Source organism: Heterodontus francisci, chromosome 2 (genome assembly GCF_036365525.1).
Source record: "Heterodontus francisci isolate sHetFra1 chromosome 2, sHetFra1.hap1, whole genome shotgun sequence".
NCBI classification, from domain to species: domain Eukaryota; kingdom Metazoa; phylum Chordata; class Chondrichthyes; order Heterodontiformes; family Heterodontidae; genus Heterodontus; species Heterodontus francisci.
The window spans coordinates 207,781,112-207,804,340 of record NC_090372.1 but is presented as its reverse complement, the minus strand read 5'-3'; the positions used below and the strand labels follow the sequence as shown (position 1 = coordinate 207,804,340).

General features: G+C 39.5%; 1 protein-coding gene across 1 annotated transcript in view; it reads left to right on the top strand.

The window, feature by feature from the left end:
• Nucleotides 1-23,229, top strand: part of obscnb (obscurin, cytoskeletal calmodulin and titin-interacting RhoGEF b) — an 868,128-nt gene that overhangs the window by 115,738 nt on the left and 729,161 nt on the right. The window contains exons 19-31 of the mRNA XM_068053434.1: nucleotides 523-798; nucleotides 2,062-2,337; nucleotides 4,225-4,500; nucleotides 5,746-6,021; nucleotides 7,909-8,184; nucleotides 9,430-9,705; nucleotides 11,593-11,868; nucleotides 13,114-13,389; nucleotides 15,277-15,552; nucleotides 16,798-17,073; nucleotides 18,961-19,236; nucleotides 20,482-20,757; nucleotides 22,645-22,920. Of these exons, the coding sequence (XP_067909535.1) occupies nucleotides 523-798; nucleotides 2,062-2,337; nucleotides 4,225-4,500; nucleotides 5,746-6,021; nucleotides 7,909-8,184; nucleotides 9,430-9,705; nucleotides 11,593-11,868; nucleotides 13,114-13,389; nucleotides 15,277-15,552; nucleotides 16,798-17,073; nucleotides 18,961-19,236; nucleotides 20,482-20,757; nucleotides 22,645-22,920 (3,588 nt within the window). The remainder of the gene's footprint in view (nucleotides 1-522; nucleotides 799-2,061; nucleotides 2,338-4,224; nucleotides 4,501-5,745; nucleotides 6,022-7,908; nucleotides 8,185-9,429; nucleotides 9,706-11,592; nucleotides 11,869-13,113; nucleotides 13,390-15,276; nucleotides 15,553-16,797; nucleotides 17,074-18,960; nucleotides 19,237-20,481; nucleotides 20,758-22,644; nucleotides 22,921-23,229) is intronic.

Genomic DNA, 23,229 nt, shown 5'->3' with positions numbered 1-23,229 from the left:
TGTTAGGCCTGGAGGACACACTCCTGCTCCTCCTGGCTCACAGGCAGTGCTGTATCCCGCATCGGCCTGTTTTGCCTCCTTATTCCGACTGAGTTTGCCGAGCACCAGGAATCATGGCCGACATTAGTTAAAAATGAAAAAATATTAAAGTGGAGGCACACAGCATGATAAAAGATTTCATTGACCAGCCTCCTGAGAGGAAAACCTGAAGGGAACGGGTTGGAAATGGGTTGGGGTCATGTTTGAAATTTAACATTTTTTTTCTTCCCATTCTTTATTGAGTGGTTAAAATTAGTCAATGGAAAATATTAATAAAGTTAGCTACTGAAGAGAACAGTACAAATTGATTCAAGAAACACCTCTATGTGCTGCTAGAAGAGAGAGAGGTTCAGGTTTTGAAAACAAGGTTAGCTAGGTGGAATTAACAACATCAAAAAGGATGGGCTTGTTGGGCCTAATGGCATTTTCTTATTCTTAAAAGCTGTTAAACTTTCTTACCAGTTGAAACTCTATTGTTTGCAGAACCAGAACCAATATTTGCCAATAAAGAATCAATTCAGAAGGAAGTACAGGTTCGAGCATCAGAGAGTGCTATTCTCAGCTGTGAAGTGTCCCAACTCAAAACTGAGGTCAAATGGTCCAAAAGCGGAAAAATTCTCAGTCCCAGTCAGAAGGTTAAACTTGAATCTGATGGGAGAATTCGAAAACTTGTTATTCAGAATGCAGAGACAAAAGACGGAGGCAATTATATCTGCGAAGCAGCTGGGGAGAAATTGATTTTCCATATTGAGGTTACAGGTTAGTGATCATTGATGGTTTACTGTTGACTTATCTATGTTTCCTAAAGATAATGTTAAATAATCCCTCACATAGCATTTTTCTAACATGGTTGCCATTCTTTGGAGTTTCTCCCTCTGTATTGCCATAACTTCGCCAGTTACTCTCTCCCTACTCCTCCTTACTTTGCTTTGAAAACAACAGCAACTTGTATTTATATAGTACCTTTAAAGTAGAAAATTGTCCCAAAAAGCATGTGTGGTAAGATACAAACTCCAAACCAAACAAAGGGAGTTTATAAGGTTTGGGAAAAGAATTGGGCTTTAATAAAAGTCTTAAAGGAAACAAGGGGGTGGAAGGATGGAGTAATCAGAGAAAGAATTCTGAAGAGTGGAAGCAAGGTGACTGAAGGCATCCCTGTTTATTGTGGGTTGAAGGGCGGGAGGGATGTATAAGAGATTGGAGTCAGAAGAATAGAGTTTGGAAAGGTAGTAGGGCTGGAGGAGGTTATAGAAGTCGGGAACGTAAACCATGGAGGGATTTAAATACAAGGATAAATTTTAAATTTTGGGAAATTGGTGGATTGGAGCTAATATGAACAGTAAAGTTATGGATGACTGCAGTTTATGGAGGAAAGAAAATGGGAGGCTGGTAAGGAGGGAGAGCAGTAGAATAATCACTTTTGAATTTTTATGATGGCATATATGAAGGTTTCAGCAGCAGATGGGATTAGGTTGGAACGGAGGTGGGAGATGATGTGAATGTGGTAGCTGTATTTCTGGTGGCGATGGAAATTAATTTCTGGGTCAAAGACGTTTCTAAGGGCTGTAACTAGTATCATTAAGGTTTAAAGAGTTCAGGTCAGTTGATGGAGTCAGTGGTGGGAGCCCAAGGCATGGCTTCAGCTTGCCCAATATTTAACTAGAGGAAGTTATGGCTCATTCAAAACATCGTCAAGACGTTTCCCTTACTTGTTTCCCCCTTTCCCCATCCTTTTTGGTGCTCAGTATGTTGTTACCACCTTATGAAGAGATTTGCAACATCCATCTGTACCTGAATAGCATGATGGTAGTTTGGGTCTCAACAAGCATTGAGATGAATGCTAGGCCAATCTGGAGATTAAAAATGCTTATCTTACAAAGTGTACATTTTTTGGCATATCAAATGCATTATTATATTGGTGTCTCATATCAAAATTTCAGTTATTTGAGCTCAAATCACTGCTTAGGTTTATCTCTGCCAATCCTCTCTTCAATGTTGCGATTGAATTTTTCTTGGTTGCAGAACCAGAAACTGGATTTGTAAATAAAGCTTCAGTTCAGAAGGATGTGAAGGTTCGACAATCAGAGAATGCTACTGTCAACTGTGAAGTGTCACAGTCTAAAACTGAGGTCAAATGGTTCAGAGATGGAAAGCTACTCAGTCAGAGTAAAAAGATGAAACTTGAAACTAGTGGTAAAATTCGGAAGCTTATCATTCAGAATGTGGAGTCAAAAGATGGAGGTGAATACATATGTGAAGCAGCTGGAGAGAAACTGACCTTCAACATTCAGGTTACAGGTTAGTAACTGTCTGAGAAGATGCCCAGCAGTTTTCACTCCTTTAATAATTCCAGTATTCTTTGTAATATTTGAATGAATTTTGTCAATTTTTTTAGTTTCCTTTTATCTTAATTTTCCTGAGATTGGTACATTTTTGTTGGGTAAGGGTATCAAGGGATATGGAATAAAGGCAGGCAAATGGAATTGAGGTACAGTTTGGTCATGATCTAATTGAATGGATGAGCAGACTCAAGGGACGGAATGGTTTACCTTTGGTCATTAGTCATCTGAGAACCTATATAATGAATATCAACAATTTACTTGAGTTAGTGCGTTTGAGCTAGTGATGATTGGGTCCTGTACTGTGGGGTCGGGAGGTGCACTGCCTCTCCTCTCGGATCCACATGCAGGTAAATTACGTACCGCTTTGATTTTCTGGTGTTCAATAGAATAATTTTCCATAAGTGCAGCCGTGATAGCACTGGCTGCCTCAGGGCAAACCAGTGCTGGACTAGGGGCCTTGAGCAAGTGTTAGGCCCTTTATTTGCTTAAGTAAAGGGGTTAACACCTACTTAAGACAAAGGATGCTTCTTGTTTCTCTTTACCCAACATGTTGGTTAGTTCACTTCCAGCCAAAAGTTTGGGGTCTTCCCAGGCAGCTTGGCTCCTGAAAAACAGGCGCTACACAGCCAAGTTCTAGACCCATATGTGTATGCATGTGGTATTACAGTAAAAAGAGAATAATATTTTTCCAATTAATGTAATCTCTTCAGATTTTCTTTAACAAGGTCTGTTTTAATTTTTAAAAATTATCATTTTTTTGTTTTAAGAACATATTGGAGGATAAGTGTCAGTCTTGGCTCAGTGGTCATACTCTCACCTCTCAGACAGCTGGTCGTAGGTTCAAGACCTACTCCAGAAAGTTGAGGACATAAACAGGAAGACACTTCAGTGCATTACTGAAGGAGTGCTGCACATTTGGAGGTGCAGCGTTTCGAATGAGATGTTAAAACGAGGCTACGTCTGCTTTTTCAGATGGGTGTAAAAGATCCCATGATACGATTCAAAGAAAAGCAGGGTAGTTTTTGTGGTGTTTTGGCTAATATTTTTATATTTCAACCAACATCACTAAAATAGATTACCAGTTCATTTATCTCACTGCTCTTTGAGGAACATTGCTATGTGCTGATCAGCTGTGCATTTTCACTTCAGGATTATTTGATTGATTGTGAAGAGCATTGTACAATAGTAGGCAGTGGTTAATAATTCACGTACCAAGAGACAACATTTAAATAGTAGGGGTTCAAATTCTGCCTTATTGTTGTAGCAGTACAGGATTTCTGCTGTCGACCTAGAGCAAATGATGGGATTGTTTGCTCTATGCTTTTGTAATTTCAGACCCACTTTCAGCCCACAATGGAACCTTAAGTCCACTGGGACATGAATCTGCTGTCAGGGGCACTACAGGTGAAATTCCAGCATAGCATGCCATCCATAGAAATGCCCTAAAGTGCTGGTTCATTGTAATGGGAATGGGCAGAAGTGCCTATCTCTGGAGTACAATTTGTTGGGCACCCTAAGAGGTGTGGAAACTTGGAAGATAATCCGATTCACCCATTTTCTCAGCTAAAAATGTTAGAAGTAAGAAGATAAGCCAGACATGACTTATCAAACAATATGTATTAGACTCCTGGAATAAATTACCAGGGAAGCACACTGAAGATAACAGTACAAATTAATTCAAGTGACACCTAGATGTGTTGTTAGAAGACAGAAAGGTTTGATGAGAAGGTGGCTAGGTGGAATTAACAACATCAAAAAGGATGGGCTTGTTGGGCCTAATGGCATTTTCTTATTCTTAAAAGCTGTTAATCTTTCTTACCAGTTGAAACTCTATTGTTCGCAGAACCAGAACCAGTATTTGCCAATAAAGAATCAATTCAGAAGGAAGTACAGGTTCGAGCATCAGAGAGTGCTATTCTCAGCTGTGAAGTGTCCCAACTCAAAACTGAGGTTAACTGGTCCAAAAGCGGAAAAATTCTCAGTCCCAGTCAGAAGGTTAAACTTGAATCTGATGGGAGAATTCGAAAACTTGTTATTCAGAATGCAGAGACAAAAGACGGAGGCAATTATATCTGCGAAGCAGCTGGGGAGAAATTGATTTTCCATATTGAGGTTACAGGTTAGTGATCATTGATGGTTTACTGTTGACTTATCTATGTTTCCTAAAGATAATGTTAAATAATCCCTCACATAGCATTTTTCTAACATGGTTGCCATTCTTTGGAGTTTCTCCCTCTGTATTGCCATAACTTCGCCAGTTACTCTCTCCCTACTCCTCCTTACTTTGCTTTGAAAACAACAGCAACTTGTATTTATATAGTACCTTTAAAGTAGAAAATTGTCCCAAAAAGTATGTGTGGTAAGATACAAACTCCAAACCAAACAAAGGGAGTTTATAAGGTTTGGGAAAAGAATTGGGCTTTAATAAAAGTCTTAAAGGAAACAAGGGGGTGGAAGGATGGAGTAATCAGAGAAAGAATTCTGAAGAGTGGAAGCAAGTTGACTGAAGGCATCCCTGTTTATTGTGGGTTGAAGGGAGGGAGGGATGTATAAGAGATTGGAGTCAGAAGAATAGAGTTTGGAAAGGTAGTAGGGCTGGAGGAGGTTATAGAAGTAGGGAAGGTAAACCATGGAGGGATTTAAAGTTTGGGAAATTGGTGGATTGGAGCTAATATGAACAGTAAAGTTATGGCTGACTGCAGTTTATGGAGGATAGAAAATGGGAGGCTGGTAAGGAGGGAGAGCAGTAGAATAATCACGTTTGAATTTTTATGACGGCATATTTGAAGGTTTCAGCAGCAGATGGGATTAGGTTGGAACGGAGGTGGGAGATGATATGAATGTGGTAGCTGTATTTCTGATGGCGATGGAAATTAATTTCTGGGTCAAAGACGTTTCTAAGGGCTGTAACTAGTATCATTAAGGTTTAAAGAGTTCAGGTCAGTTGATGGAGTCAGTGGTGGGAGCCCAAGGCATGGCTTCAGCTTGCCCAATATTTAACTAGAGGAAGTTATGGCTCATTCAAAACATCGTCAAGACGTTTTCCCTTACTTGTTTCCCCCTTTCCCCATCCTTTTTGGTGCTCAGTATGTTGTTACCACCTTATGAAGAGATTTGCAACATCCATCTGTACCTGAATAGCATGATGGTAGTTTGGGTCTCAACAAGCATTGAGATGAATGCTAGGCCAATCTGGAGATTAAAAATGCTTATCTTACAAAGTGTACATTTTTTGGCATATCAAATGCATTATTATATTGGTGTCTCATATCAAAATTTCAGTTATTTGAGCTCAAATCACTGCTTAGGTTTATCTCTGCCAATCCTCTCTTCAATGTTGCGATTGAATTTTTCTTGGTTGCAGAACCAGAAACTGGATTTGTAAATAAAGCTTCAGTTCAGAAGGATGTGAAGGTTCGACAATCAGAGAATGCTACTGTCAGCTGTGAAGTGTCACAGTCTAAAACTGAGGTCAAATGGTTCAGAGATGGAAAGCTACTCAGTCAGAGTAAAAAGATGAAACTTGAAACTAGTGGTAAAATTCGGAAGCTTATCATTCAGAATGTGGAGTCAAAAGATGGAGGTGAATACATATGTGAAGCAGCTGGAGAGAAACTGACCTTCAACATTCAGGTTACAGGTTAGTAACTGTCTGAGAAGATGCCCAGCAGTTTTCACTCCTTTAATAATTCCAGTATTCTTTGTAATATTTGAATGAATTTTGTCAATTTTTTTAGTTTCCTTTTATCTTAATTTTCCTGAGATTGGTACATTTTTGTTGGGTAAGGGTATCAAGGGATATGGAATAAAGGCAGGCAAATGGAATTGAGGTACAGTTTGGTCATGATCTAATTGAATGGATGAGCAGACTCAAGGGACGGAATGGTTTACCTTTGGTCATTAGTCATCTGAGAACCTATATAATGAATATCAACAATTTACTTGAGTTAGTGCGTTTGAGCTAGTGATGATTGGGTCCTGTACTGTGGGGTCGGGAGGTGCACTGCCTCTCCTCTCGGATCCACATGCAGGTAAATTACGTACCGCTTTGATTTTCTGGTGTTCAATAGAATAATTTTCCATAAGTGCAGCCGTGATAGCACTGGCTGCCTCAGGGCAAACCAGTGCTGGACTAGGGGCCTTGAGCAAGTGTTAGGCCCTTTATTTGCTTAAGTAAAGGGGTTAACACCTACTTAAGACAAAGGATGCTTCTTGTTTCTCTTTACCCAACATGTTGGTTAGTTCACTTCCAGCCAAAGGTTTGGGGTCTTCCCAGGCAGCTTGGCTCCTGAAAAACAGGCGCTACACAGCCAAGTTCTAGACCCATATGTGTATGCATGTGGTATTACAGTAAAAAGAGAATAATATTTTTCCAATTAATGTAATCTCTTCAGATTTTCTTTAACAAGGTCTGTTTTAATTTTTAAAAATTATCATTTTTTTGTTTTAAGAACATATTGGAGGATAAGTGTCAGTCTTGGCTCAGTGGTCATACTCTCACCTCTCAGACAGCTGGTCGTAGGTTCAAGACCTACTCCAGAAAGTTGAGGACATAAACAGGAAGACACTTCAGTGCATTACTGAAGGAGTGCTGCACATTTGGAGGTGCAGCGTTTTGAATGAGATGTTAAAACGAGGCTACGTCTGCTTTCTCAGATGGGTGTAAAAGATCCCATGATACGATTCAAAGAAAAGCAGGGTAGTTTTTGTGGTGTTTTGGCTAATATTTTTATATTTCAACCAACATCACTAAAATAGATTACCAGTTCATTTATCTCACTGCTCTTTGAGGAACATTGCTATGTGCTGATCAGCTGTGCATTTTCACTTCAGGATTATTTGATTGATTGTGAAGAGCATTGTACAATAGTAGGCAGTGGTTAATAATTCACGTACCAAGAGACAACATTTAAATAGTAGGGGTTCAAATTCTGCCTTATTGTTGTAGCAGTACAGGATTTCTGCTGTCGACCTAGAGCAAATGATGGGATTGTTTGCTCTATGCTTTTGTAATTTCAGACCCACTTTCAGCCCACAATGGAACCTTAAGTCCACTGGGACATGAATCTGCTGTCAGGGGCACTACAGGTGAAATTCCAGCATAGCATGCCATCCATAGAAATGCCCTAAAGTGCTGGTTCATTGTAATGGGAATGGGCAGAAGTGCCTATCTCTGGAGTACAATTTGTTGGGCACCCTAAGAGGTGTGGAAACTTGGAAGATAATCCGATTCACCCATTTTCTCAGTTAAAAATGTTAGAAGTAAGAAGATAAGCCAGACATGACTTATCAAACAATATGTATTAGACTCCTGGAATAAATTACCAGGGAAGCACACTGAAGATAACAGTACAAATTAATTCAAGTGACACCTAGATGTGTTGTTAGAAGACAGAAAGGTTTGATGAGAAGGTGGCTAGGTGGAATTAACAACATCAAAAAGGATGGGCTTGTTGGGCCTAATGGCATTTTCTTATTCTTAAAAGCTGTTAATCTTTCTTACCAGTTGAAACTCTATTGTTCGCAGAACCAGAACCAGTATTTGCCAATAAAGAATCAATTCAGAAGGAAGTACAGGTTCGAGCATCAGAGAGTGCTATTCTCAGCTGTGAAGTGTCCCAACTCAAAACTGAGGTTAACTGGTCCAAAAGCGGAAAAATTCTCAGTCCCAGTCAGAAGGTTAAACTTGAATCTGATGGGAGAATTCGAAAACTTGTTATTCAGAATGCAGAGACAAAAGACGGAGGCAATTATATCTGCGAAGCAGCTGGGGAGAAATTGATTTTCCATATTGAGGTTACAGGTTAGTGATCATTGATGGTTTACTGTTGACTTATCTATGTTTCCTAAAGATAATGTTAAATAATCCCTCACATAGCATTTTTCTAACATGGTTGCCATTCTTTGGAGTTTCTCCCTCTGTATTGCCATAACTTCGCCAGTTACTCTCTCCCTACTCCTCCTTACTTTGCTTTGAAAACAACAGCAACTTGTATTTATATAGTGCCTTTAAAGTAGAAAATTGTCCCAAAAAGTATGTGTGGTAAGATACAAACTCCAAACCAAACAAAGGGAGTTTATAAGGTTTGGGAAAAGAATTGGGCTTTAATAAAAGTCTTAAAGGAAACAAGGGGGTGGAAGGATGGAGTAATCAGAGAAAGAATTCTGAAGAGTGGAAGCAAGTTGACTGAAGGCATCCCTGTTTATTGTGGGTTGAAGGGAGGGAGGGATGTATAAGAGATTGGAGTCAGAAGAATAGAGTTTGGAAAGGTAGTAGGGCTGGAGGAGGTTATAGAAGTAGGGAAGGTAAACCATGGAGGGATTTAAAGTTTGGGAAATTGGTGGATTGGAGCTAATATGAACAGTAAAGTTATGGCTGACTGCAGTTTATGGAGGATAGAAAATGGGAGGCTGGTAAGGAGGGAGAGCAGTAGAATAATCACGTTTGAATTTTTATGACGGCATATATGAAGGTTTCAGCAGCAGATGGGATTAGGTTGGAACGGAGGTGGGAGATGATATGAATGTGGTAGCTGTATTTCTGATGGCGATGGAAATTAATTTCTGGGTCAAAGACGTTTCTAAGGGCTGTAACTAGTATCATTAAGGTTTAAAGAGTTCAGGTCAGTTGATGGAGTCAGTGGTGGGAGCCCAAGGCATGGCTTCAGCTTGCCCAATATTTCACTAGAGGAAGTTATGGCTCATTCAAAACATCGTCAAGACATTTTCCCTTACTTGTTTCCCCCTTTCCCCATCCTTTTTGGTGCTCAGTATGTTGTTACCACCTTATGAAGAGATTTGCAACATCCATCTGTACCTGAATAGCATGATGGTAGTTTGGGTCTCAACAAGCATTGAGATGAATGCTAGGCCAATCTGGAGATTAAAAATGCTTATCTTACAAAGTGTACATTTTTTGGCATATCAAATGCATTATTATATTGGTGTCTCATATCAAAATTTCAGTTATTTGAGCTCAAATCACTGCTTAGGTTTATCTCTGCCAATCCTCTCTTCATTGTTGCGATTGAATTTTTCTTGGTTGCAGAACCAGAAACTGGATTTGTAAATAAAGCTTCAGTTCAGAAGGATGTGAAGGTTCGACAATCAGAGAATGCTACTGTCAGCTGTGAAGTGTCACAGTCTAAAACTGAGGTCAAATGGTTCAGAGATGGAAAGCTACTCAGTCAGAGTAAAAAGATGAAACTTGAAACTAGTGGTAAAATTCGGAAGCTTATCATTCAGAATGTGGAGTCAAAAGATGGAGGTGAATACATATGTGAAGCAGCTGGAGAGAAACTGACCTTCAACATTCAGGTTACAGGTTAGTAACTGTCTGAGAAGATGCCCAGCAGTTTTCACTCCTTTAATAATTCCAGTATTCTTTGTAATATTTGAATGAATTTTGTCAATTTTTTAAGTTTCCTTTTATCTTAATTTTCCTGAGATTGGTACATTTTTGTTGGGTAAGGGTATCAAGGGATATGGAATAAAGGCAGGCAAATGGAATTGAGGTACAGTTTGGTCATGATCTAATTGAATGGATGAGCAGACTCAAGGGACGGAATGGTTTACCTTTGGTCATTAGTCATCTGAGAACCTATATAATGAATATCAACAATTTACTTGAGTTAGTGCGTTGGAGCTAGTGATGATTGGGTCCTGTACTGTGGGGTCGGGAGGTGCACTGCCTCTCCTCTCGGATCCACATGCAGGTAAATTACGTACCGCTTTGATTTTCTGGTGTTCAATAGAATAATTTTCCATAAATGCAGCCGTGATAGTACTGGCTGCCTCAGGGCAAACCAGTGCTGGACTAGGGGCCTTGAGCAAGTGTTAGGCCCTTTATTTGCTTAAGTAAAGGGGTTAACACCTACTTAAGACAAAGGATGCTTCTTGTTTCTCTTTACCCAACATGTTGGTTAGTTCACTTCCAGCCAAAGGTTTGGGGTCTTCCCAGGCAGCTTGGCTCCTGAAAAACAGGCGCTACACAGCCAAGTTCTAGACCCATATGTGTATGCATGTGGTATTACAGTAAAAAGAGAATAATATTTTTCCAATTAATGTAATCTCTTCAGATTTTCTTTAACAAGGTCTGTTTTAATTTTTAAAAATTATCATTTTTTTGTTTTAAGAACATATTGGAGGATAAGTGTCAGTCTTGGCTCAGTGGTCATACTCTCACCTCTCAGACAGCTGGTCGTAGGTTCAAGACCTACTCCAGAAAATTGAGGACATAAACAGGAAGACACTTCAGTGCATTACTGAAGGAGTGCTGCACATTTGGAGGTGCAGCGTTTCGAATGAGATGTTAAAACGAGGCTACGTCTGCTTTCTCAGATGGGTGTAAAAGATCCCATGATACGATTCAAAGAAAAGCAGGGTAGTTTTTGTGGTGTTTTGGCTAATATTTTTATATTTCAACCAACATCACTAAAATAGATTACCAGTTCATTTATCTCACTGCTCTTTGAGGAACATTGCTATGTGCTGATCAGCTGTGCATTTTCACTTCAGGATTATTTGATTGATTGTGAAGAGCATTGTACAATAGTAGGCAGTGGTTAATAATTCACGTACCAAGAGACAACATTTAAATAGTAGGGGTTCAAATTCTGCCTTATTGTTGTAGCAGTACAGGATTTCTGCTGTCGACCTAGAGCAAATGATGGGATTGTTTGCTCTATGCTTTTGTAATTTCAGACCCACTTTCAGCCCACAATGGAACCTTAAGTCCAGTGGGACATGAATCTGCTGTCAGGGGCACTACAGGTGAAATTCCAGCATAGCATGCCATCCATAGAAATGCCCTAAAGTGCTGGTTCATTGTAATGGGAATGGGCAGAAGTGCCTACCTCTGGAGTACAATTTGTTGGGCACCCTAAGAGGTGTGGAAACTTGGAAGATAATCCGATTCACCCATTTTCTCAGCTAAAAATGTTAGAAGTAAGAAGATAAGCCAGACATAACTTATCAAACAATATGTATTAGACTCCTGGAATAAATTACCAGGGAAGCACACTGAAGATAACAGTACAAATTAATTCAAGTGACACCTAGATGTGTTGTTAGAAGACAGAAAGGTTTGATGAGAAGGTGGCTAGGTGGAATTAACAACATCAAAAAGGATGGGCTTGTTGGGCCTAATGGCATTTTCTTATTCTTAAAAGCTGTTAATCTTTCTTACCAGTTGAAACTCTATTGTTCGCAGAACCAGAACCAGTATTTGCCAATAAAGAATCAATTCAGAAGGAAGTACAGGTTCGAGCATCAGAGAGTGCTATTCTCAGCTGTGAAGTGTCCCAACTCAAAACTGAGGTTAACTGGTCCAAAAGCGGAAAAATTCTCAGTCCCAGTCAGAAGGTTAAACTTGAATCTGATGGTAGAATTCGAAAACTTATTATTCAGAATGCAGAGACAAAAGACGGAGGCAATTATATCTGCGAAGCAGCTGGGGAGAAATTGATTTTCCATATTGAGGTTACAGGTTAGTGATCATTGATGGTTTACTGTTGACTTATCTATGTTTCCTAAAGATAATGTTAAATAATCCCTCACATAGCATTTTTCTAACATGGTTGCCATTCTTTGGAGTTTCTCCCTCTGTATTGCCATAACTTCGCCAGTTACTCTCTCCCTACTCCTCCTTACTTTGCTTTGAAAACAACAGCAACTTGTATTTATATAGTACCTTTAAAGTAGAAAATTGTCCCAAAAAGTATGTGTGGTAAGATACAAACTCCAAACCAAACAAAGGGAGTTTATAAGGTTTGGGAAAAGAATTGGGCTTTAATAAAAGTCTTAAAGGAAACAAGGGGGTGGAAGGATGGAGTAATCAGAGAAAGAATTCTGAAGAGTGGAAGCAAGTTGACTGAAGGCATCCCTGCTTATTGTGGGTCGAAGGGAGGGAGGGATGTATAAGAGATTGGAGTCAGAAGAATAGAGTTTGGAAAGGTAGTAGGGCTGGAGGAGGTTATAGAAGTAGGGAAGGTAAACCATGGAGGGATTTAAAGTTTGGGAAATTGGTGGATTGGAGCTAATATGAACAGTAAAGTTATGGCTGACTGCAGTTTATGGAGGATAGAAAATGGGAGGCTGGTAAGGAGGGAGAGCAGTAGAATAATCACGTTTGAATTTTTATGACGGCATATATGAAGGTTTCAGCAGCAGATGGGATTAGGTTGGAACGGAGGTGGGAGATGATATGAATGTGGTAGCTGTATTTCTGATGGCGATGGAAATTAATTTCTGGGTCAAAGACGTTTCTAAGGGCTGTAACTAGTATCATTAAGGTTTAAAGAGTTCAGGTCAGTTGATGGAGTCAGTGGTGGGAGCCCAAGGCATGGCTTCAGCTTGCCCAATATTTAACTAGAGGAAGTTATGGCTCATTCAAAACATCGTCAAGACATTTTCCCTTACTTGTTTCCCCCTTTCCCCATCCTTTTTGGTGCTCAGTATGTTGTTACCACCTTCTGAAGAGATTTGCAACATCCATCTGTACCTGAATAGCATGATGGTAGTTTGGGTCTCAACAAGCATTGAGATGAATGCTAGGCCAATCTGGAGATTAAAAATGCTTATCTTACAAAGTGTACATTTTTTGGCATATCAAATGCATTACTATATTGGTGTCTCATATCAAAATTTCAGTTATTTGAGCTCAAATCACTGCTTAGGTTTATCTCTGCCAATCCTCTCTTCAATGTTGCGATTGAATTTTTCTTGGTTGCAGAACCAGAAACTGGATTTGTAAATAAAGCTTCAGTTCAGAAGGATGTGAAGGTTCGACAATCAGAGAATGCTACTGTCAGCTGTGAAGTGTCACAGTCTAAAACTGAGGTCAAATGGTTCAGAGATGGAAAGCTACTCAGTCAGAGTAAAAAGATGAAACTTGAAACTAGTGGTAAAATTCGGAAGCTTATCATTCAGAATGTGGAGTCAAAAGATGGAGGTGAATACATATGTGAAGCAGCTGGAGAGAAACTGACCTTCAACATTCAGGTTACAGGTTAGTAACTGTCTGAGAAGATGCCCAGCAGTTTTCACTCCTTTAATAATTCCAGTATTCTTTGTAATATTTGAATGAATTTTGTCAATTTTTTAAGTTTCCTTTTATCTTAATTTTCCTGAGATTGGTACATTTTTGTTGGGTAAGGGTATCAAGGGATATGGAATAAAGGCAGGCAAATGGAATTGAGGTACAGTTTGGTCATGATCTAATTGAATGGATGAGCAGACTCAAGGGACGGAATGGTTTACCTTTGGTCATTAGTCATCTGAGAACCTATATAATGAATATCAACAATTTACTTGAGTTAGTGCGTTGGAGCTAGTGATGATTGGGTCCTGTACTGTGGGGTCGGGAGGTGCACTGCCTCTCCTCTCGGATCCACATGCAGGTAAATTACGTACCGCTTTGATTTTCTGGTGTTCAATAGAATAATTTTCCATAAATGCAGCCGTGATAGTACTGGCTGCCTCAGGGCAAACCAGTGCTGGACTAGGGGCCTTGAGCAAGTGTTAGGCCCTTTATTTGCTTAAGTAAAGGGGTTAACACCTACTTAAGACAAAGGATGCTTCTTGTTTCTCTTTACCCAACATGTTGGTTAGTTCACTTCCAGCCAAAGGTTTGGGGTCTTCCCAGGCAGCTTGGCTCCTGAAAAACAGGCGCTACACAGCCAAGTTCTAGACCCATATGTGTATGCATGTGGTATTACAGTAAAAAGAGAATAATATTTTTCCAATTAATGTAATCTCTTCAGATTTTCTTTAACAAGGTCTGTTTTAATTTTTAAAAATTATCATTTTTTTGTTTTAAGAACATATTGGAGGATAAGTGTCAGTCTTGGCTCAGTGGTCATACTCTCACCTCTCAGACAGCTGGTCGTAGGTTCAAGACCTACTCCAGAAAATTGAGGACATAAACAGGAAGACACTTCAGTGCATTACTGAAGGAGTGCTGCACATTTGGAGGTGCAGCGTTTCGAATGAGATGTTAAAACGAGGCTACGTCTGCTTTCTCAGATGGGTGTAAAAGATCCCATGATACGATTCAAAGAAAAGCAGGGTAGTTTTTGTGGTGTTTTGGCTAATATTTTTATATTTCAACCAACATCACTAAAATAGATTACCAGTTCATTTATCTCACTGCTCTTTGAGGAACATTGCTATGTGCTGATCAGCTGTGCATTTTCACTTCAGGATTATTTGATTGATTGTGAAGAGCATTGTACAATAGTAGGCAGTGGTTAATAATTCAAGTACCAAGAGACAACATTTAAATAGTAGGGGTTCAAATTCTGCCTTATTGTTGTAGCAGTACAGGATTTCTGCTGTCGACCTAGAGCAAATGATGGGATTGTTTGCTCTATGCTTTTGTAATTTCAGACCCACTTTCAGCCCACAATGGAACCTTAAGTCCAGTGGGACATGAATCTGCTGTCAGGGGCACTACAGGTGAAATTCCAGCATAGCATGCCATCCATAGAAATGCCCTAAAGTGCTGGTTCATTGTAATGGGAATGGGCAGAAGTGCCTACCTCTGGAGTACAATTTGTTGGGCACCCTAAGAGGTGTGGAAACTTGGAAGATAATCCGATTCACCCATTTTCTCAGCTAAAAATGTTAGAAGTAAGAAGATAAGCCAGACATAACTTATCAAACAATATGTATTAGACTCCTGGAATAAATTACCAGGGAAGCACACTGAAGATAACAGTACAAATTAATTCAAGTGACACCTAGATGTGTTGTTAGAAGACAGAAAGGTTTGATGAGAAGGTGGCTAGGTGGAATTAACAACATCAAAAAGGATGGGCTTGTTGGGCCTAATGGCATTTTCTTATTCTTAAAAGCTGTTAATCTTTCTTACCAGTTGAAACTCTATTGTTCGCAGAACCAGAACCAGTATTTGCCAATAAAGAATCAATTCAGAAGGAAGTACAGGTTCGAGCATCAGAGAGTGCTATTCTCAGCTGTGAAGTGTCCCAACTCAAAACTGAGGTTAACTGGTCCAAAAGCGGAAAAATTCTCAGTCCCAGTCAGAAGGTTAAACTTGAATCTGATGGTAGAATTCGAAAACTTATTATTCAGAATGCAGAGACAAAAGACGGAGGCAATTATATCTGCGAAGCAGCTGGGGAGAAATTGATTTTCCATATTGAGGTTACAGGTTAGTGATCATTGATGGTTTACTGTTGACTTATCTATGTTTCCTAAAGATAATGTTAAATAATCCCTCACATAGCATTTTTCTAACATGGTTGCCATTCTTTGGAGTTTCTCCCTCTGTATTGCCATAACTTCGCCAGTTACTCTCTCCCTACTCCTCCTTACTTTGCTTTGAAAACAACAGCAACTTGTATTTATATAGTACCTTTAAAGTAGAAAATTGTCCCAAAAAGTATGTGTGGTAAGATACAAACTCCAAACCAAACAAAGGGAGTTTATAAGGTTTGGGAAAAGAATTGGGCTTTAATAAAAGTCTTAAAGGAAACAAGGGGGTGGAAGGATGGAGTAATCAGAGAAAGAATTCTGAAGAGTGGAAGCAAGTTGACTGAAGGCATCCCTGCTTATTGTGGGTCGAAGGGAGGGAGGGATGTATAAGAGATTGGAGTCAGAAGAATAGAGTTTGGAAAGGTAGTAGGGCTGGAGGAGGTTATAGAAGTAGGGAAGGTAAACCATGGAGGGATTTAAAGTTTGGGAAATTGGTGGATTGGAGCTAATATGAACAGTAAAGTTATGGCTGACTGCAGTTTATGGAGGATAGAAAATGGGAGGCTGGTAAGGAGGGAGAGCAGTAGAATAATCACGTTTGAATTTTTATGACGGCATATATGAAGGTTTCAGCAGCAGATGGGATTAGGTTGGAACGGAGGTGGGAGATGATATGAATGTGGTAGCTGTATTTCTGATGGCGATGGAAATTAATTTCTGGGTCAAAGACGTTTCTAAGGGCTGTAACTAGTATCATTAAGGTTTAAAGAGTTCAGGTCAGTTGATGGAGTCAGTGGTGGGAGCCCAAGGCATGGCTTCAGCTTGCCCAATATTTAACTAGAGGAAGTTATGGCTCATTCAAAACATCGTCAAGACATTTTCCCTTACTTGTTTCCCCCTTTCCCCATCCTTTTTGGTGCTCAGTATGTTGTTACCACCTTCTGAAGAGATTTGCAACATCCATCTGTACCTGAATAGCATGATGGTAGTTTGGGTCTCAACAAGCATTGAGATGAATGCTAGGCCAATCTGGAGATTAAAAATGCTTATCTTACAAAGTGTACATTTTTTGGCATATCAAATGCATTACTATATTGGTGTCTCATATCAAAATTTCAGTTATTTGAGCTCAAATCACTGCTTAGGTTTATCTCTGCCAATCCTCTCTTCAATGTTGCGATTGAATTTTTCTTGGTTGCAGAACCAGAAACTGGATTTGTAAATAAAGCTTCAGTTCAGAAGGATGTGAAGGTTCGACAATCAGAGAATGCTACTGTCAGCTGTGAAGTGTCACAGTCTAAAACTGAGGTCAAATGGTTCAGAGATGGAAAGCTACTCAGTCAGAGTAAAAAGATGAAACTTGAAACTAGTGGTAAAATTCGGAAGCTTATCATTCAGAATGTGGAGTCAAAAGATGGAGGTGAATACATATGTGAAGCAGCTGGAGAGAAACTGACCTTCAACATTCAGGTTACAGGTTAGTAACTGTCTGAGAAGATGCCCAGCAGTTTTCACTCCTTTAATAATTCCAGTATTCTTTGTAATATTTGAATGAATTTTGTCAATTTTTTAAGTTTCCTTTTATCTTAATTTTCCTGAGATTGGTACATTTTTGTTGGGTAAGGGTATCAAGGGATATGGAATAAAGGCAGGCAAATGGAATTGAGGTACAGTTTGGTCATGATCTAATTGAATGGATGAGCAGACTCAAGGGACGGAATGGTTTACCTTTGGTCATTAGTCATCTGAGAACCTATATAATGAATATCAACAATTTACTTGAGTTAGTGCGTTGGAGCTAGTGATGATTGGGTCCTGTACTGTGGGGTCGGGAGGTGCACTGCCTCTCCTCTCGGATCCACATGCAGGTAAATTACGTACCGCTTTGATTTTCTGGTGTTCAATAGAATAATTTTCCATAAATGCAGCCGTGATAGTACTGGCTGCCTCAGGGCAAACCAGTGCTGGACTAGGGGCCTTGAGCAAGTGTTAGGCCCTTTATTTGCTTAAGTAAAGGGGTTAACACCTACTTAAGACAAAGGATGCTTCTTGTTTCTCTTTACCCAACATGTTGGTTAGTTCACTTCCAGCCAAAGGTTTGGGGTCTTCCCAGGCAGCTTGGCTCCTGAAAAACAGGCGCTACACAGCCAAGTTCTAGACCCATATGTGTATGCATGTGGTATTACAGTAAAAAGAGAATAATATTTTTCCAATTAATGTAATCTCTTCAGATTTTCTTTAACAAGGTCTGTTTTAATTTTTAAAAATTATCATTTTTTTGTTTTAAGAACATATTGGAGGATAAGTGTCAGTCTTGGCTCAGTGGTCATACTCTCACCTCTCAGACAGCTGGTCGTAGGTTCAAGACCTACTCCAGAAAATTGAGGACATAAACAGGAAGACACTTCAGTGCATTACTGAAGGAGTGCTGCACATTTGGAGGTGCAGCGTTTCGAATGAGATGTTAAAACGAGGCTACGTCTGCTTTCTCAGATGGGTGTAAAAGATCCCATGATACGATTCAAAGAAAAGCAGGGTAGTTTTTGTGGTGTTTTGGCTAATATTTTTATATTTCAACCAACATCACTAAAATAGATTACCAGTTCATTTATCTCACTGCTCTTTGAGGAACATTGCTATGTGCTGATCAGCTGTGCATTTTCACTTCAGGATTATTTGATTGATTGTGAAGAGCATTGTACAATAGTAGGCAGTGGTTAATAATTCAAGTACCAAGAGACAACATTTAAATAGTAGGGGTTCAAATTCTGCCTTATTGTTGTAGCAGTACAGGATTTCTGCTGTCGACCTAGAGCAAATGATGGGATTGTTTGCTCTATGCTTTTGTAATTTCAGACCCACTTTCAGCCCACAATGGAACCTTAAGTCCAGTGGGACATGAATCTGCTGTCAGGGGCACTACAGGTGAAATTCCAGCATAGCATGCCATCCATAGAAATGCCCTAAAGTGCTGGTTCATTGTAATGGGAATGGGCAGAAGTGCCTACCTCTGGAGTACAATTTGTTGGGCACCCTAAGAGGTGTGGAAACTTGGAAGATAATCCGATTCACCCATTTTCTCAGCTAAAAATGTTAGAAGTAAGAAGATAAGCCAGACATAACTTATCAAACAATATGTATTAGACTCCTGGAATAAATTACCAGGGAAGCACACTGAAGATAACAGTACAAATTAATTCAAGTGACACCTAGATGTGTTGTTAGAAGACAGAAAGGTTTGATGAGAAGGTGGCTAGGTGGAATTAACAACATCAAAAAGGATGGGCTTGTTGGGCCTAATGGCATTTTCTTATTCTTAAAAGCTGTTAATCTTTCTTACCAGTTGAAACTCTATTGTTCGCAGAACCAGAACCAGTATTTGCCAATAAAGAATCAATTCAGAAGGAAGTACAGGTTCGAGCATCAGAGAGTGCTATTCTCAGCTGTGAAGTGTCCCAACTCAAAACTGAGGTTAACTGGTCCAAAAGCGGAAAAATTCTCAGTCCCAGTCAGAAGGTTAAACTTGAATCTGATGGTAGAATTCGAAAACTTATTATTCAGAATGCAGAGACAAAAGACGGAGGCAATTATATCTGCGAAGCAGCTGGGGAGAAATTGATTTTCCATATTGAGGTTACAGGTTAGTGATCATTGATGGTTTACTGTTGACTTATCTATGTTTCCTAAAGATAATGTTAAATAATCCCTCACATAGCATTTTTCTAACATGGTTGCCATTCTTTGGAGTTTCTCCCTCTGTATTGCCATAACTTCGCCAGTTACTCTCTCCCTACTCCTCCTTACTTTGCTTTGAAAACAACAGCAACTTGTATTTATATAGTACCTTTAAAGTAGAAAATTGTCCCAAAAAGTATGTGTGGTAAGATACAAACTCCAAACCAAACAAAGGGAGTTTATAAGGTTTGGGAAAAGAATTGGGCTTTAATAAAAGTCTTAAAGGAAACAAGGGGGTGGAAGGATGGAGTAATCAGAGAAAGAATTCTGAAGAGTGGAAGCAAGTTGACTGAAGGCATCCCTGCTTATTGTGGGTCGAAGGGAGGGAGGGATGTATAAGAGATTGGAGTCAGAAGAATAGAGTTTGGAAAGGTAGTAGGGCTGGAGGAGGTTATAGAAGTAGGGAAGGTAAACCATGGAGGGATTTAAAGTTTGGGAAATTGGTGGATTGGAGCTAATATGAACAGTAAAGTTATGGCTGACTGCAGTTTATGGAGGATAGAAAATGGGAGGCTGGTAAGGAGGGAGAGCAGTAGAATAATCACGTTTGAATTTTTATGACGGCATATATGAAGGTTTCAGCAGCAGATGGGATTAGGTTGGAACGGAGGTGGGAGATGATATGAATGTGGTAGCTGTATTTCTGATGGCGATGGAAATTAATTTCTGGGTCAAAGACGTTTCTAAGGGCTGTAACTAGTATCATTAAGGTTTAAAGAGTTCAGGTCAGTTGATGGAGTCAGTGGTGGGAGCCCAAGGCATGGCTTCAGCTTGCCCAATATTTAACTAGAGGAAGTTATGGCTCATTCAAAACATCGTCAAGACATTTTCCCTTACTTGTTTCCCCCTTTCCCCATCCTTTTTGGTGCTCAGTATGTTGTTACCACCTTCTGAAGAGATTTGCAACATCCATCTGTACCTGAATAGCATGATGGTAGTTTGGGTCTCAACAAGCATTGAGATGAATGCTAGGCCAATCTGGAGATTAAAAATGCTTATCTTACAAAGTGTACATTTTTTGGCATATCAAATGCATTACTATATTGGTGTCTCATATCAAAATTTCAGTTATTTGAGCTCAAATCACTGCTTAGGTTTATCTCTGCCAATCCTCTCTTCAATGTTGCGATTGAATTTTTCTTGGTTGCAGAACCAGAAACTGGATTTGTAAATAAAGCTTCAGTTCAGAAGGATGTGAAGGTTCGACAATCAGAGAATGCTACTGTCAGCTGTGAAGTGTCACAGTCTAAAACTGAGGTCAAATGGTTCAGAGATGGAAAGCTACTCAGTCAGAGTAAAAAGATGAAACTTGAAACTAGTGGTAAAATTCGGAAGCTTATCATTCAGAATGTGGAGTCAAAAGATGGAGGTGAATACATATGTGAAGCAGCTGGAGAGAAACTGACCTTCAACATTCAGGTTACAGGTTAGTAACTGTCTGAGAAGATGCCCAGCAGTTTTCACTCCTTTAATAATTCCAGTATTCTTTGTAATATTTGAATGAATTTTGTCAATTTTTTAAGTTTCCTTTTATCTTAATTTTCCTGAGATTGGTACATTTTTGTTGGGTAAGGGTATCAAGGGATATGGAATAAAGGCAGGCAAATGGAATTGAGGTACAGTTTGGTCATGATCTAATTGAATGGATGAGCAGACTCAAGGGACGGAATGGTTTACCTTTGGTCATTAGTCATCTGAGAACCTATATAATGAATATCAACAATTTACTTGAGTTAGTGCGTTGGAGCTAGTGATGATTGGGTCCTGTACTGTGGGGTCGGGAGGTGCACTGCCTCTCCTCTCGGATCCACATGCAGGTAAATTACGTACCGCTTTGATTTTCTGGTGTTCAATAGAATAATTTTCCATAAATGCAGCCGTGATAGTACTGGCTGCCTCAGGGCAAACCAGTGCTGGACTAGGGGCCTTGAGCAAGTGTTAGGCCCTTTATTTGCTTAAGTAAAGGGGTTAACACCTACTTAAGACAAAGGATGCTTCTTGTTTCTCTTTACCCAACATGTTGGTTAGTTCACTTCCAGCCAAAGGTTTGGGGTCTTCCCAGGCAGCTTGGCTCCTGAAAAACAGGCGCTACACAGCCAAGTTCTAGACCCATATGTGTATGCATGTGGTATTACAGTAAAAAGAGAATAATATTTTTCCAATTAATGTAATCTCTTCAGATTTTCTTTAACAAGGTCTGTTTTAATTTTTAAAAATTATCATTTTTTTGTTTTAAGAACATATTGGAGGATAAGTGTCAGTCTTGGCTCAGTGGTCATACTCTCACCTCTCAGACAGCTGGTCGTAGGTTCAAGACCTACTCCAGAAAATTGAGGACATAAACAGGAAGACACTTCAGTGCATTACTGAAGGAGTGCTGCACATTTGGAGGTGCAGCGTTTCGAATGAGATGTTAAAACGAGGCTACGTCTGCTTTTTCAGATGGGTGTAAAAGATCCCATGATACGATTCAAAGAAAAGCAGGGTAGTTTTTGTGGTGTTTTGGCTAATATTTTTATATTTCAACCAACATCACTAAAATAGATTACCAGTTCATTTATCTCACTGCTCTTTGAGGAACATTGCTATGTGCTGATCAGCTGTGCATTTTCACTTCAGGATTATTTGATTGATTGTGAAGAGCATTGTACAATAGTAGGCAGTGGTTAATAATTCAAGTACCAAGAGACAACATTTAAATAGTAGGGGTTCAAATTCTGCCTTATTGTTGTAGCAGTACAGGATTTCTGCTGTCGACCTAGAGCAAATGATGGGATTGTTTGCTCTATGCTTTTGTAATTTCAGACCCACTTTCAGCCCACAATGGAACCTTAAGTCCAGTGGGACATGAATCTGCTGTCAGGGGCACTACAGGTGAAATTCCAGCATAGCATGCCATCCATAGAAATGCCCTAAAGTGCTGGTTCATTGTAATGGGAATGGGCAGAAGTGCCTACCTCTGGAGTACAATTTGTTGGGCACCCTAAGAGGTGTGGAAACTTGGAAGATAATCCGATTCACCCATTTTCTCAGCTAAAAATGTTAGAAGTAAGAAGATAAGCCAGACATAACTTATCAAACAATATGTATTAGACTCCTGGAATAAATTACCAGGGAAGCACACTGAAGATAACAGTACAAATTAATTCAAGTGACACCTAGATGTGTTGTTAGAAGACAGAAAGGTTTGATGAGAAGGTGGCTAGGTGGAATTAACAACATCAAAAAGGATGGGCTTGTTGGGCCTAATGGCATTTTCTTATTCTTAAAAGCTGTTAATCTTTCTTACCAGTTGAAACTCTATTGTTCGCAGAACCAGAACCAGTATTTGCCAATAAAGAATCAATTCAGAAGGAAGTACAGGTTCGAGCATCAGAGAGTGCTATTCTCAGCTGTGAAGTGTCCCAACTCAAAACTGAGGTTAACTGGTCCAAAAGCGGAAAAATTCTCAGTCCCAGTCAGAAGGTTAAACTTGAATCTGATGGTAGAATTCGAAAACTTATTATTCAGAATGCAGAGACAAAAGACGGAGGCAATTATATCTGCGAAGCAGCTGGGGAGAAATTGATTTTCCATATTGAGGTTACAGGTTAGTGATCATTGATGGTTTACTGTTGACTTATCTATGTTTCCTAAAGATAATGTTAAATAATCCCTCACATAGCATTTTTCTAACATGGTTGCCATTCTTTGGAGTTTCTCCCTCTGTATTGCCATAACTTCGCCAGTTACTCTCTCCCTACTCCTCCTTACTTTGCTTTGAAAACAACAGCAACTTGTATTTATATAGTACCTTTAAAGTAGAAAATTGTCCCAAAAAGTATGTGTGGTAAGATACAAACTCCAAACCAAACAAAGGGAGTTTATAAGGTTTGGGAAAAGAATTGGGCTTTAATAA